Source organism: Sapajus apella, unplaced genomic scaffold (assembly GCF_009761245.1).
Source record: "Sapajus apella isolate SASKATOON/1434 unplaced genomic scaffold, GSC_monkey_1.0 scaffold30, whole genome shotgun sequence".
NCBI lineage: Eukaryota > Metazoa > Chordata > Mammalia > Primates > Cebidae > Sapajus > Sapajus apella.
The window spans coordinates 23,934,347-23,947,114 of record NW_022436970.1 but is presented as its reverse complement, the minus strand read 5'-3'; the positions used below and the strand labels follow the sequence as shown (position 1 = coordinate 23,947,114).

The 12,768-nt window shown below is 37.5% G+C and overlaps 1 protein-coding gene across 1 annotated transcript in view; it reads right to left on the bottom strand.

Moving 5' to 3' along the window:
* ATP9B (ATPase phospholipid transporting 9B (putative)) overlaps nt 1–12,768 on the bottom strand; it is a 291,524-nt gene that overhangs the window by 239,373 nt on the left and 39,383 nt on the right. Inside the window, 1 exon segment of the mRNA XM_032293812.1 lies at nt 2,839–2,947. Within this exon segment, the coding sequence (XP_032149703.1) occupies nt 2,839–2,947 (109 nt within the window).

Here is a 12,768-nt window from a genome sequence, read left to right as displayed (position 1 = left end):
GCTTTTCAAACTGGATACGTACAATTGACCTAGGCTTAAGTTCACTGATTCTTTCTTTGGTGTGCTCAGTTCCGCTACTGAAATCCTCTAGTGAGTGTTTCTTTTCACTTACTCTACTTCTGAGTGCCACAATTTGTATGCTTCCTTTAAATAATTCTCTACTTGTTCCTGCATCACTCTCCTATATCTTTTAAGCAATATCCCCATGGTTTCCTTGAGTGCCTTGGCACATTAAAGACAGCTGAGTTAAACTTTGTCTCCTAAGTCTGATGTCTGGCCTTCCTCAGGGGCAGCTAGTATCACCTTCTTCTGGGATCGGGCCACATTTTGTTTTGTTGCATGCTTTGTAATGCTTTTTGTGGAAAACTGAACATACACCAGGGGCACGATGTCTCATGCCTATAATCCCAGCACTCTGGGAGGCCGAGGCGAGTGGATCACCTGAGGTCAGGAGTTCAGGATCAGCCTGGTCAACATGAAACTCCAACTCTACAAAATACAAAAAATAGCCAGGCATGGTGGTGCATGCCTGTAATTCCAGTTACTTGGGAGGCTGAGGCAGGAGAATCGCCTGAACCCAGGGGGTAGGCGTTGGAGGTTGAAGTGAGCTGAGATCACGCCACTGCACTCCAGCTTGGACGACAGAGCAAGACTCTGTCTGAAAAAAGAAAAACAGTTAAAAAAAAAAAAACTGAACATACATTATAATCTGGTAATTCTGAAAATTAGGTATTTCTCCCTCTTCTTGGTTGACTTTATTGTTATATGCTGTAGCTGTGTTTGTTTACTGATTTTTCTGAACTATTTTTGTAAAGTGTGTATTCTTCACCAGGGATGGTCTCTAAAGTCTCTGTTCCATTCAATTATATGCGAGCCAGTGTTTTGACAAAGATTTCCTTCCATATGAAGGGAGAAAAAGGAGGGGAAGGGGGAGGAAGAAACAAACCCAAACAAAACCTGCCCTGGGCTTTGCAGCCTGGCTCTGTGCTGCAGCCTTCTTCAGGATTCAGCCAGGCCATTCACAACCCTGATGCGGGCTTCCCTTCCTACTTGCACTGAGCCTGGAGACTGGCTAAAGGGAAGGACTTCAGGTCTTTTCTGAGCATTACTCCAGTTCTTAGCTTTCACAATTCCCCTGCATACACAGGGGCACTTCTAAATATTCAAATTTCCCAAAGAAGCTCCCTCCCCAGCTTCTCCTGCCTGGATTTGACACCCTACCATCTGGCTCCACTGCCATCTTTTGCCCTAGGCTACTGGAGGCTATTCATCACCCTTGCATGTGTTTGAGAAATGCTGCTACATTTCTACTTTTCTGTCCTGAGTTCAAGTTAGGGGAACAAAAGACAAGCACCTAGGGTCGATCCTCCAAGCAGTCCCTAGACTGGTTAGAGACAGAAACAATTCTTTTGGAATAAGCTGCAAACTAGGAAGATTGCAGGTTGACAATTCTTTATAATGCTAACCATAGAGTTACCAAATAATCCAGGAATTTCACTCCCAGGTATGTATCCAAGATGAAAACAAAATTCATACAAACGTTTGTACACAGATGTCCATAGCTGCATTATTCACAACAGTCACAAAGTAGAAACAACCCCAAATGTCCATCCACTAATGAATGGATACACAAAATGTACTGTATCGTACACTGGAATATTACTGAGCAGCCAAGAGAAACAAAGTACTGATGAATGCTACTATAAGATGAACCTTGAAAACATGCCCAGTGAAAGAAGCCGGTGACAAAAGACCACATACTGCATAATTCCACTGATAAAATGTCCAGAGTGGGTAAAACCACAGAGCCAGAAAGGAGAAGAGTGGCCACCTGAGGCTAGGGTAGGGTGAGGAGGGAAGCAGCAAGAGTACTGACTTCTAATGTACTCAGGGTTCCTCCTGGGAACGTCAAAAGCGTACTACCCTTAAATGACTTAAGTGATGGTGATGGCTATACAACTTTATGAATACACCAAAAAACGCTGACCTGTATACTTTACATGGACACATTTTGTTATGGGAAATACAGCCCAATAAGGTGTTAAAAATAAGTAATTTTTGAAGGTACTATTTCATAAGTTAAATAATTCATTGTCAATATCCTCTTAACAGAAGATGAAAAATCTACTGTAAACTTTTTCAACAGACTTTGGAGTTATTATGAATACCCACTTAGTTTCCCGGGTGTCTCCCTTGTTCCTATGGTTTTCAGCCACTTTTTTACTGTCTTATGCCTACTTGTAATCATTTCCCAACTCTCTTCTTCATACATTGCTTCTTTCTCTACTACCGACTGAAACATCAGCTAAACAAGTGCTTGAAGGTTCTAAGTTAAGCAAGAGTTAAGGCCTGAACGAAGGTTAAGGAGAAACATGCACACATCGGTTACCATCTTAGATGACAATATTTATTTCTGTTGTTCAAAGGCCTGTGCACTTAAGTGTAGTTTAATGCCACGGGATAGACATTTGACTTTTATAAGTGTGTTTAAAATACAGTACCAAGATAGATTTTAGATAAAGTGGCATTACGCTTCTCAGAAAATGTGTGTATCAACAGAGCACATTATATAATGATTAGCAATATATGTACCTGCTCATGTGGTTGTGTATGCATTTGTATACATGTGTGTACAATATACATGGAAACATCTAGAGAATGAACAAAAATCTCCCCTAAAATTGCATGCACTATACATTATAAGGAAATTAATTATCAATATAGTCACATAATACTATTTTCAATAATAGAATTAAAATGTTTTCATATACTTGTTATGTTAACTCTGAAATGACTACAGTAGGCAAATGCTAAGTAGGATTAAAGCATCTTGCTGACCTCTTACTGTAAGCTTGCTATATAGCTGGGAATTCACTTCCTTGTCACGTTGAAAACGCCGAAATTCGTCAATTGCTTCCCGCATCATAGTAACAGCCAAGACAAATCCCTATAAAACAAAATAAAATAAGGTATTTTAGAAAACTAAACTTTAACATAAAAAATTATTTGTTATTTAACTTTCTTCCTTCAATTTATATTACTCTCTAAAACAAAAAATGAAAACTAAAAAAGCCAAAAAGTAACAACGAAATATTACAAAAGAATTTACTGTAAAAAATTTACAACTCTTGGTATGCTCCCAAAATTGTTAATTGATCTCCTAATAGGTACTTCAAGCTAAACATCAGAAAATACCTAGTAACAGGCTGGGTGTGGTGGCTCACACCTGTAATTCCAGCTACTCAGGAGGCTGAGGGAGGAGAATCGCTTGAACCAGGAAGTCAGAGGTTGCAGTGAGCCAAGATGGCACCACTGCATACTCCAACCTGGCGACAGAGCAAGATTCCATCTCAAAAAAAGAAAAAAAAAAAAAAAAAAAGAGGAAAATATCTAGTAACCCAAAGAAAGAAATTAACAATCTTCAATAAACCCGTGAATTATATTTAGAATACTGGGGAATTCAAATACAAAATTTACAATGACTGACATAAAAATCTTATACGTAATTTCTGTACTTAAATTTTTCTTACAGAATAAAAGTATTCAGGAACACAAAACAATTTCCAGATAAAATAACCATACTTATCAATTTTCTTACCTAGTGCATTATTATATAACTGCAGTGGAATGAACAATTATAGTGCTTTCATCTCACTTTTTAAGTAAAAATCTGACTATATTAATATTGTGCTATCTAGAAAAAAACTTTTATATCCTCATAATTTATTGTGAAGTCCATTATACCACTAATATGAAGCTAATGCCCATCACTTTTAAAGGCTGCATGTTTTCTGACATGTTACAGGAATATTCTTCATGCCAATCTCGCCATAGTTAAATAAAGAAACCTCTCCAATAGTCTTATTATTACCGATAACTTGCTTCAGTCTAAACCATAAATAATAGAACACTATGAATTTCCACTGAAAGCACAATAATCTTTTTTATTTGTTTTTTTTGTTTTTTGTATAACTAATATACCAAATTAAGTTTGCTGCTGGAGAACGTTTCTTACATTTACTGAAACAGCATTTTCCTCAAGTGTCCTATTTGAAAAGCCCTTCGACAGGCATGACAAACATGGATTATTCTAGTCTCTTTCCCATTCAAAACCAACCTGACAGCCTGTGTCTCTCACTCCTTATCAGCTCTTCTGCCAGCTCTCTTCAGCCACATGGTGTGCTCTCCCCCAGTCAGGAGCCTCCTTGGCCCTACAAACCACTTCTCCCTGAGCACATCAAGTCTTCTCCTCCCTTAGTCTGCCCTCTGCACCATCGGAAACCTTTTCACATCCAGTTTACCTCTCAACTTGCCCCAGTTTCCTTCCATCACCACTTGACTGAAACTATTCTCAAGTACGGTGGACTATCTCAAGAAACTTCCCATTCCCCTGTGCATCACAATTGTACACCAGGCCCTCTTTCTAACTCCCCATCCCTTCCTTGGCTTCCTGAACACCACATTCCAAGAATGTCACAGTTGTTTTTCTGATGTCATGCACCCCTCTTTATCCAGTCACCCCAAAGCTGGTCTCAGTCCACCAATTCTCTACGCATCCCAATGCCATCATCTATAAGCAACACCATGACTCCTTCCTCCAACTGCTGTGCTTCCTTCCACATACCTCTCCAGTCTGACTGCACTCTATGTGGCACACCAGCTGGGCCCAGGCTCTCCCCAGCTCTCCCACTGACACACCGTGCTCTCCTCAAACCCCTAACCTTAAGAAGAGAGAGATCTCGAGCCTTGTCTTGCTGTATCCGTCAACACCAGGGAACTATTAGTAGTCTCCTGAAACACCATGATGTCTTTCATCTGATCTTTGACAGTATATTTCCAGGAGTTACTGAAAGCACTGTTTTGAGAAGTATCCTAAAGCCACTCTTGGACTCACAGAAAAAGCAGCCATGAACAACTGGTGTTATGCCCCATTTGCAAAGAAGGCAGGCATCACATGGCATGTGCCATCTATTTGCCATGGTCTCCACTAAAGACAACAGCTGATTAGCACAATAAGACCTCACTTAGGTCCTTTAGCACATGCCATATTCTGTTTTTAAATAATAGCTTTATTGATACGTAATTCACATGCCATAAAATTAACACTTTAAAAGTATACAATTCATTGTTTTAGTACCTTCACAAAGTTGTACAACCATCACCATCATCCAATTTTAGAACATTTCCATCACCTCAAAAAGAAGTACCACACCCACTGCAAGTCACCTGCCATCCCCTCCCACTCCTAGGACCTGGCAATGACTCATCTACTTTCTGTCTGTATAGATTTGCCTGTTCTGGGTGACATGGTAATTCTATGTGCAGTATTTTGAGGAACTGCCAAGCTGTTCCTCAAAGTGGTTGCACCACTTTACATTCTCACCAGCAACTAATGAAGGTTCCAGTGTCTCCACATCCTCAGCAACACTTGTTACTGTCTTTGTAGCCATCCTACTGGGTGTGAAGAAGTGTCTGTGGTTTTAATTTGCATTCCTCTACTAACAATGATGTTGAGCAACTTTTCACATGCTTATTATGCTTACTTCAAATGCCTATTGGCCATTTGTATATCTTCTCTGGGTAGATGTCTATTCCAATCATTTACCCACTTTTTTCCTAGGTTACTTATCTTTTAGTTGTTGAGTTACGAGTTACCATTTTGGTGCCCTAGTTGAAAATCAATGTGTCATAAATGTAAAGGTTTATTTTTGGACTCTCCGTTACATCCATTGATCTATGCACCTATCTTTATGTCAGTACCACACTGTCTTAATCATGCAGTTTGTAATAAGTTTGGGAATGGGAAAGTGTAAATCCTCCAACTTTGACCTATTTTTTTTTTAATGATATATTAGCTACTCTGAGTTCCTTGCATTTGCCCATCAATTTTAGGTCAACTTGTCAATTTCTGCAAAAAAACTAAAAATAATAATAATAATAAAAGCCAGCTAGGATTCTGTTAGGAGCTGGATTAAATTTGTAGAGCAATTTGAAGAGTGCTGCCATCTTAACAATATTAAGTCTTTCAACCCATGATGTTCCATTTATTCAGAGCTTCTTTTTTTTTCAAAATTCTTTTAGTTTTCAATATACAATTTCAAGCTTTAAGTTTATTCCTATTATTTTCTTTTTAATGAGATTATAAATAGAATTGTTATCCTAATTTCATTTTGGGATGGTCATTGCTAGAAATACAAGTGACTTTTCTATGTTTATCTTGTATCCTGCAACCCTGCTAATTCATTTTTTTTAGTTACAATATTTTTGTGTGTAGATTCACTAGGTTTTCCTATACACAAGATCATGTCATCTGTGACTAGAGATAGACTTCCTTCTTTCTTTCCATCTAAATGCCTTTTACTTCATTTTCTGACCTAATTGCCCTATTTACTTTACCTTCAATACAATGTTGAATAGAAGGGATGGGAGCAGACACCCTTATTGCTAAGCTTAAGGGGAACACATTCAGTCTTTTATGATTAAGAGTGATGTTAACTGTGTGAAATACAGAATTTTAAGAACAAAAGAAATTTTTACATTATGATAAATGTCTCCAAAATAGAGTAAAGAATAAACAATAGGGAATGATGGCTAGTTTCTTCAAAGCTGATAACTAGTCATGACAAAGTAGCAATGAAATAAAAGTGGTTATCAAAAAGCCTATTAAAGACAAAGAAGAACCTGAATTAAATTCATCGTTTTACTGAACTAGAGTTAGCAACAGAAAAACAAAGAAAATGAATATAAGCCAAAGCAGAAGATACCCCCAAAAGAGTTCTAAGAAAGTCGGTGTTATCAAAAGCCTTAAAATTTGCACATATTTAACCAAGCAGTTTCGCATCTAGAAACTTATCCTAAAGGGAAAATTCTAGGATCCCAGCATGAATATGAAAAATTATAAATAATCTGAATGTCCACAAATAAGAAGTTTATAGTATAGTCACATGATAAAATGCTACATTTCCTTGATTCAAAGATGTCACTGGTTTTAAGACACATCAGTATTATTTTAGTAATAGTCTTGGGTGGGAAGACAATAGCACTGTAAATATACGCACTGTTTATAAGTTACAGCTCAATTTTAGTAACATGAAAAATACGTGTCTCTGAATCCAAGAAACATACTTGTCTGCAGCCACTCCCATGTCAGAGAATATTTACTGCTACAGACTCACGTTCATGAGTCAGAGGTTATTTCTTAAAGTTCTGTTTGTGACTGACTCACTGAGACAAGAGAATGTGATTACCAAGCACATTTTATTTAAATAGTATACACAATATTTTAAAGGAGCGGTTTTTAATAAGGTAGGCCTATCATAATCACCTGAAGACTTTCTGTAACACAAATTTGCTCAGGCCCTAGCTGAAATGTATACTTTTACCTCTAATTTCCAGGGAAGGGACCTCAGACAAATATGTTATTTAAACTCCCCACATGACTCTAATTTTCACCCCTTTAAACCCATGGCTTAAAGACAGCAAAAGTTAACCGAATTCATTAAGTAATCATAAACCACAAAACTGTGCTAGTTCCTAGGAACTCAAGGAGTCAGTGAAAATATGCTCCCACTTCAAATGGAGTAGTATTAGAGAAGATGGAATAAAGCGGGTTAGGTTCCAAGACCTGAAAACAGGAGTTAAACACTCTTAAGAGGAAACAGGATCCCAGTAATAGGCAAGGACTATTAGAGTGTCCAAGCTGCTTTACGACACACTTGCAAATCTGTTTCTCTGAATAAATAGCACATGTGTAGGATTCTCAACAGCCAAAAGGTGTCACCACCATCACATTCACCTCCATAGCATATCTATTCTGAGGAAATGCACCATGGCCAGCCTAGGAACGTAAAGGACACTGAAGGAACGGGAGGCTGAGGCTGCTACTTCCTTCTACCACTGGAGCCTACAACACATGAGCAGTTTAGACTACCTTAACAGTTTAGACCTGAGCTCTTAAATGGATCATTACAGATTGGTGGTTTGTGGAGGACTGGAGTAAGCAAGTCTTATTGTAGAAGCACTTGGGTCTTCCCATTACCTCAGCACCAACCAGGCCAGAGATTTAGGCTGTAACACTGCTCCCCAGAAAACTCAAAACTGGAAGCAACAAGGGCCATTGTAAACTACTGCCGCCTGAAAACATGAGCGTGTTAGACTGGACAATGTGGGTTGCTTCTGACGTGGCCTGTCCACAGCCTTTTTCCTATTTATCCAGATAACCGAAGAACCATGTGGAGTGAGTCCAAAACATTATATACTTTTGTTAGATGGGTATGTTTGCCTTTGAGGACTTATCATGTGCCTACCATACACTTTTCCAAGTATCCTAAATGAATTACTCCTTTTAAATGTCGCAAAAATCTTATAAAATATCTTTATCTCTAATTCACAGATAAGCAAATTGAGACACAAAGTGAGAGAGCAACTTTACCAAAGTCACACAGATCACTAACAATGGTTGTCTCTGGATGATTCCAAGCAATAGAATTTGCTTTTCCTTTTCTTACTTTGCCCACACCTCTAACACAGAGACATGCACACAAAAAAACAGTGGATGGAAGGAAGGACTTTTAAATAAAACTGAAAAATCAAAGTCCTCATAGATTGATTTCTCACCTACGCAGCCTTATGTGGTTGGCAATTATGTGTTAACAAAGCAGCAGAAGACATTTTATATAGAAGATACAGTGCTTAAAATCCTTAGAGCCAGAGCTTTCTTCTGCATAGACAGATCTATTCCATCTCATTCATTTTGATAAAAGCATGGCATTCTGTTTTGTTACTGATTACACAAGCTTTGCTTCAAAGAATTGTTCAGAACGCTAACAATATAAAAGGTAATCTTCATCCAGACACGATAATGTAACAAAATCAGCTTATTTTCAATTTACACTTCTATTATATGGGAAAATACAATAGAAATTAGTCCAGAGCAAAAGCTAATAAATAATATTGTCAGGAATAATTGAAAGATTATTAATTATCACTGTTTTAAAAAACATCTTCATTTTAGTTAGAGAGCAGAGGGAATGGGTTTAAAGTAACTTGTTTTAAAATTAGTGAACAACAGAAACAGGATTTTACAACCACCAACTGTGAGATGGTTTTATGCCTCAGTGGCAGGATTTTGGCTAAAAGAATCTGGAAATGTTAACTGATATCTTTTTCTTGAAGATCCTTACAAAACCTTAGAGAAGTAAAGAAAAGACGGCCAAAAAGTCAATATTGGTATGTATAAAGGTCCCATGGTACTATTGGCACTGGACATAATGGGGTCAAAATAAACTGGTACAGAAAATGTAAGAACTCAAGGGCTTATGAGGAATTCTTGTTGAAGAACATTTTCTTCAGTTAAGAGACACCTATATGTATTTTCAAATTTGCATTATTTTAAAAAGTTTCCTTTAAAGAGATTTCTTTAATGTATGTTTATTCTTTAACTCTGACTAGATTTTTTCAAATTGTCTTGGTTTTCAATTTTTTTTTTTTTTTTTTTTGAAAAAAATTTTTTTTGGGGAAGAGAGAAAGAGAAATAGAAAGAGCAAGTGAGCTCCCACACTGTCATGGGAGGGGATCCACAAGAGGGAAAGTCCCAGTTTTCAAAGTTTTTAAGAGCTTTTTAAAAGAACCAATATGCCCTCCTATGCTTGCTTCTCAGTTTTGAAGGTAACCCTAAGATGCACATCAACATTTTATAAGATTTGCTCAATCAAAGGTTAAGATGCACATAAACAGTGAAAGAATATAGACTAACAATATTCGCCATTTGTCATCTGAAAGGTGGTATCAATTATGGCTGCTGCTCAACCAAGGAACAAAAGAAAATCAGAGGGCAACATCAAGCATTATTCAAATGGAAAACGTGGCTTTTCACTTCTCTAAAAACTTAAAACACAAACACAGCAGAATAATAATATCTTTTATATGAATATTGAAGTAGTTACTTATTGAGATACCTATCTAAAAATAATTAAAGCTAATACATGTCAAAAAATGATAAAGTCCTTCAAAAAAACAGAGGATGAAAATTCAAGCTAAAAGACTAAAAATTCCAGCTAGTACTGGAAATAATCACGTGAAAAGAAAAAAATAGAGAAATGTTTTCTTGTCTTGGTTAACTGTGTGCCTACGTGCACACTTCACTCAGGTATGGCCAAGATCATCAATCTTGTAAACAAAACAAATAAAGTTCTTCATAAAGAACCATCTAAAGGACGTTTTCTTTACTTGAAAGCTAGTTAAATCAGAGTTACTAAGTACAAAAGGCCAAAGCAAAATATAAATAGATACATTTAGCTTTAGATTTTTTAAGAAGAATTTGTGTTCTCAGACCATCATTATTTAAGTTAAAACAAGTTTAACCCACGAGGCAATTTTTTTTTTTTTAAAGACAGGGTCTCACTCTGTCACCAAGGTTGGAGTGCAGTGGCATGATCTTGGCTCACTACAACCTCTGCCTCCAGGCTCAAGCAATCCTCCAACCTCAGCCTCCTGAGTAGCTGAGACTAAAGGTGTGTACCACCACCACACAGCTAATTCTTCTATTTTTTTGTAGAGATGGAATTTCACCACCATGGTGCCCAGGTTGATCTTGAACTCCTGAGCCCAAGCTATCCTCCCGCCTTTGCCTCCCAAAGCGCTGGGATGACAGGTATCAGCACCCAGCCAGCAAATGATATTTAAGCAGTAAATATAACTGTGAAAGATATGAATAGAAAAATAAAGGAGCCAGAAAGAAGTACATTAAAATCATAAATATGACTGTTTTAAAATTAGCAAGTATTTTCTCTGTGTTCTAACGTTTCTATAATGCTATATTGCTTTTATTAGAAAATGAAAACAAGCAACAGTACTTTTTAAATGAGACTTCTAGAAAGTACATAGCCTGTAGAATGTTTTGCAAAAATGCATAAGGAATCATGAACAATCACATTGTTCATTACAACAATGCTTATCAACAATCATATTGTTTGTTATAACAACATTTGTAGTAGTGAAAAATGAGAAACCACCCCAAAGTCTCCTTTCCCAAGGGAAGGGACAAGTCAGTTGTGGTAATATTTACACAATGAAATACTTGAGCGAAGTGAAAAATGAAGTACACATGTTGACAGGGATCAACTTTGTAAACCAATGTTAAGCCAAAAAAGTATGTTGCAAAAGGCCACACAGATTAAGATAATCTTTATAAAAATGTTTAAAGCATACAAAATAATATTGTATATTGTTTTAATAATAAATATATACAGGATAAAACTATTAAGAGATACAAAGGAATTATAACCTCACATTCAGAACGGGTTACTGCTAATGTGGTGGAAGAAAAGAAAAGATAAGAAATGGTTACCTATATCCCCTTCCATAGCTACCTAGCTTTCACACCAGCTTTCCAAACCTATTGTATACATTTCAGTGTTTCTTCTGTGTGTAAATATATGCAATACATACACAAACACGTGACTTCCTTTTCCACCCAGGATGAAATCTGAAAGTCCTGCAAGAGCTGACCCCAGGCCCTCTGACCTCCTTTCCAATTACTGTCTTCTCATCCACATCGTCCCTCTGGATGACCTGCTCATACCCTGGAACATGATCAGCACAGTCCAAGACCTCCTGCAACTGCTACTCTACCTGCAACACTCTTCCCTGTTCCATATCCGTATGACTGTTTTATTGGTAAGATGTCACTGCAATGTCACCTCACAGGAGGGCGCTTCCTTGACTGTCTCACATAGAATACCCCCTTCATCCTCTACTTGTTTTTCCTGCTTTACATTTTCTACTTCATAGCCTGATGGTTGGCTACGCAGCACTAGGAATGTATGTCCTGCCTTTTCTCCCAGAATTTTAGTTCTATGAGAACAGGATTTTGTTTGTCTTGTTCACTGTTGTATCAACATTACCTAGACCAGGAATGGACATGAAGCAGTTCAATACTGGCTGATCAAAAGCACTGTGGATTTCATTCTAGACATATTTCGAGCCACCTTTAAAATGTATTCTAAAATTCATTTTAGTAAAACATATGTAACTTTTATGATATTGAATACTTTTCCTAAATATCATTTTTAAAGCTACACAGTATTCCAACAAGTACACAAGACATAGCAGAGTTTCGATAATCTATTGTTAGACATTTGACTTTTTAAAATATTTATAATGGACATTCTTCAGACTTTGTGATCAATCATTATTTCTTTAGGATAAATTCCTCAAGTGAAAAATGCTGAATCCATTTTTCAAGTCTTTGATATATGTTCTCAATGACCCTCCAAAAAGGCAACACAGGCATGCATGCACACTAACGGGGAAAAGCTCACCTTGTCACAGGCTGCATCTACACTAATGGGATGAGGGCCACAGTGTTACAGTTTCACCCATGCTCAGCTCCAATGTCTCTTTCAATCTTACTAATTTAGCAAGTTAAAAATGTATTATCTAGTAATCCTGTGTTTGTATTACATATAAAGTTGCTCTCGTTCCTCAAGTCCACCCTATTATGAAGTCTATGTGAAAGAGAAATCAAAAAATGTCCCTCAGCATGCCTTCACTAACAGGTAAACAGGAGAGGCTGACTGTGCCTCTCCAGGAAACAAGGATTTAGCACCTCCTCTTCCAGTGCTCCCTCTTCATCTGGAGTGCTCTGGTGAGAGGATGGAGCCTACCTGGGCCAGGACAGACCCCTTCAGAGCAGACTGCACGGCACTCCGTGAGGAAGGCACACTCATGCAGACCCCCAAGGACTGCACTCTTCTTCTACTGAAGGAA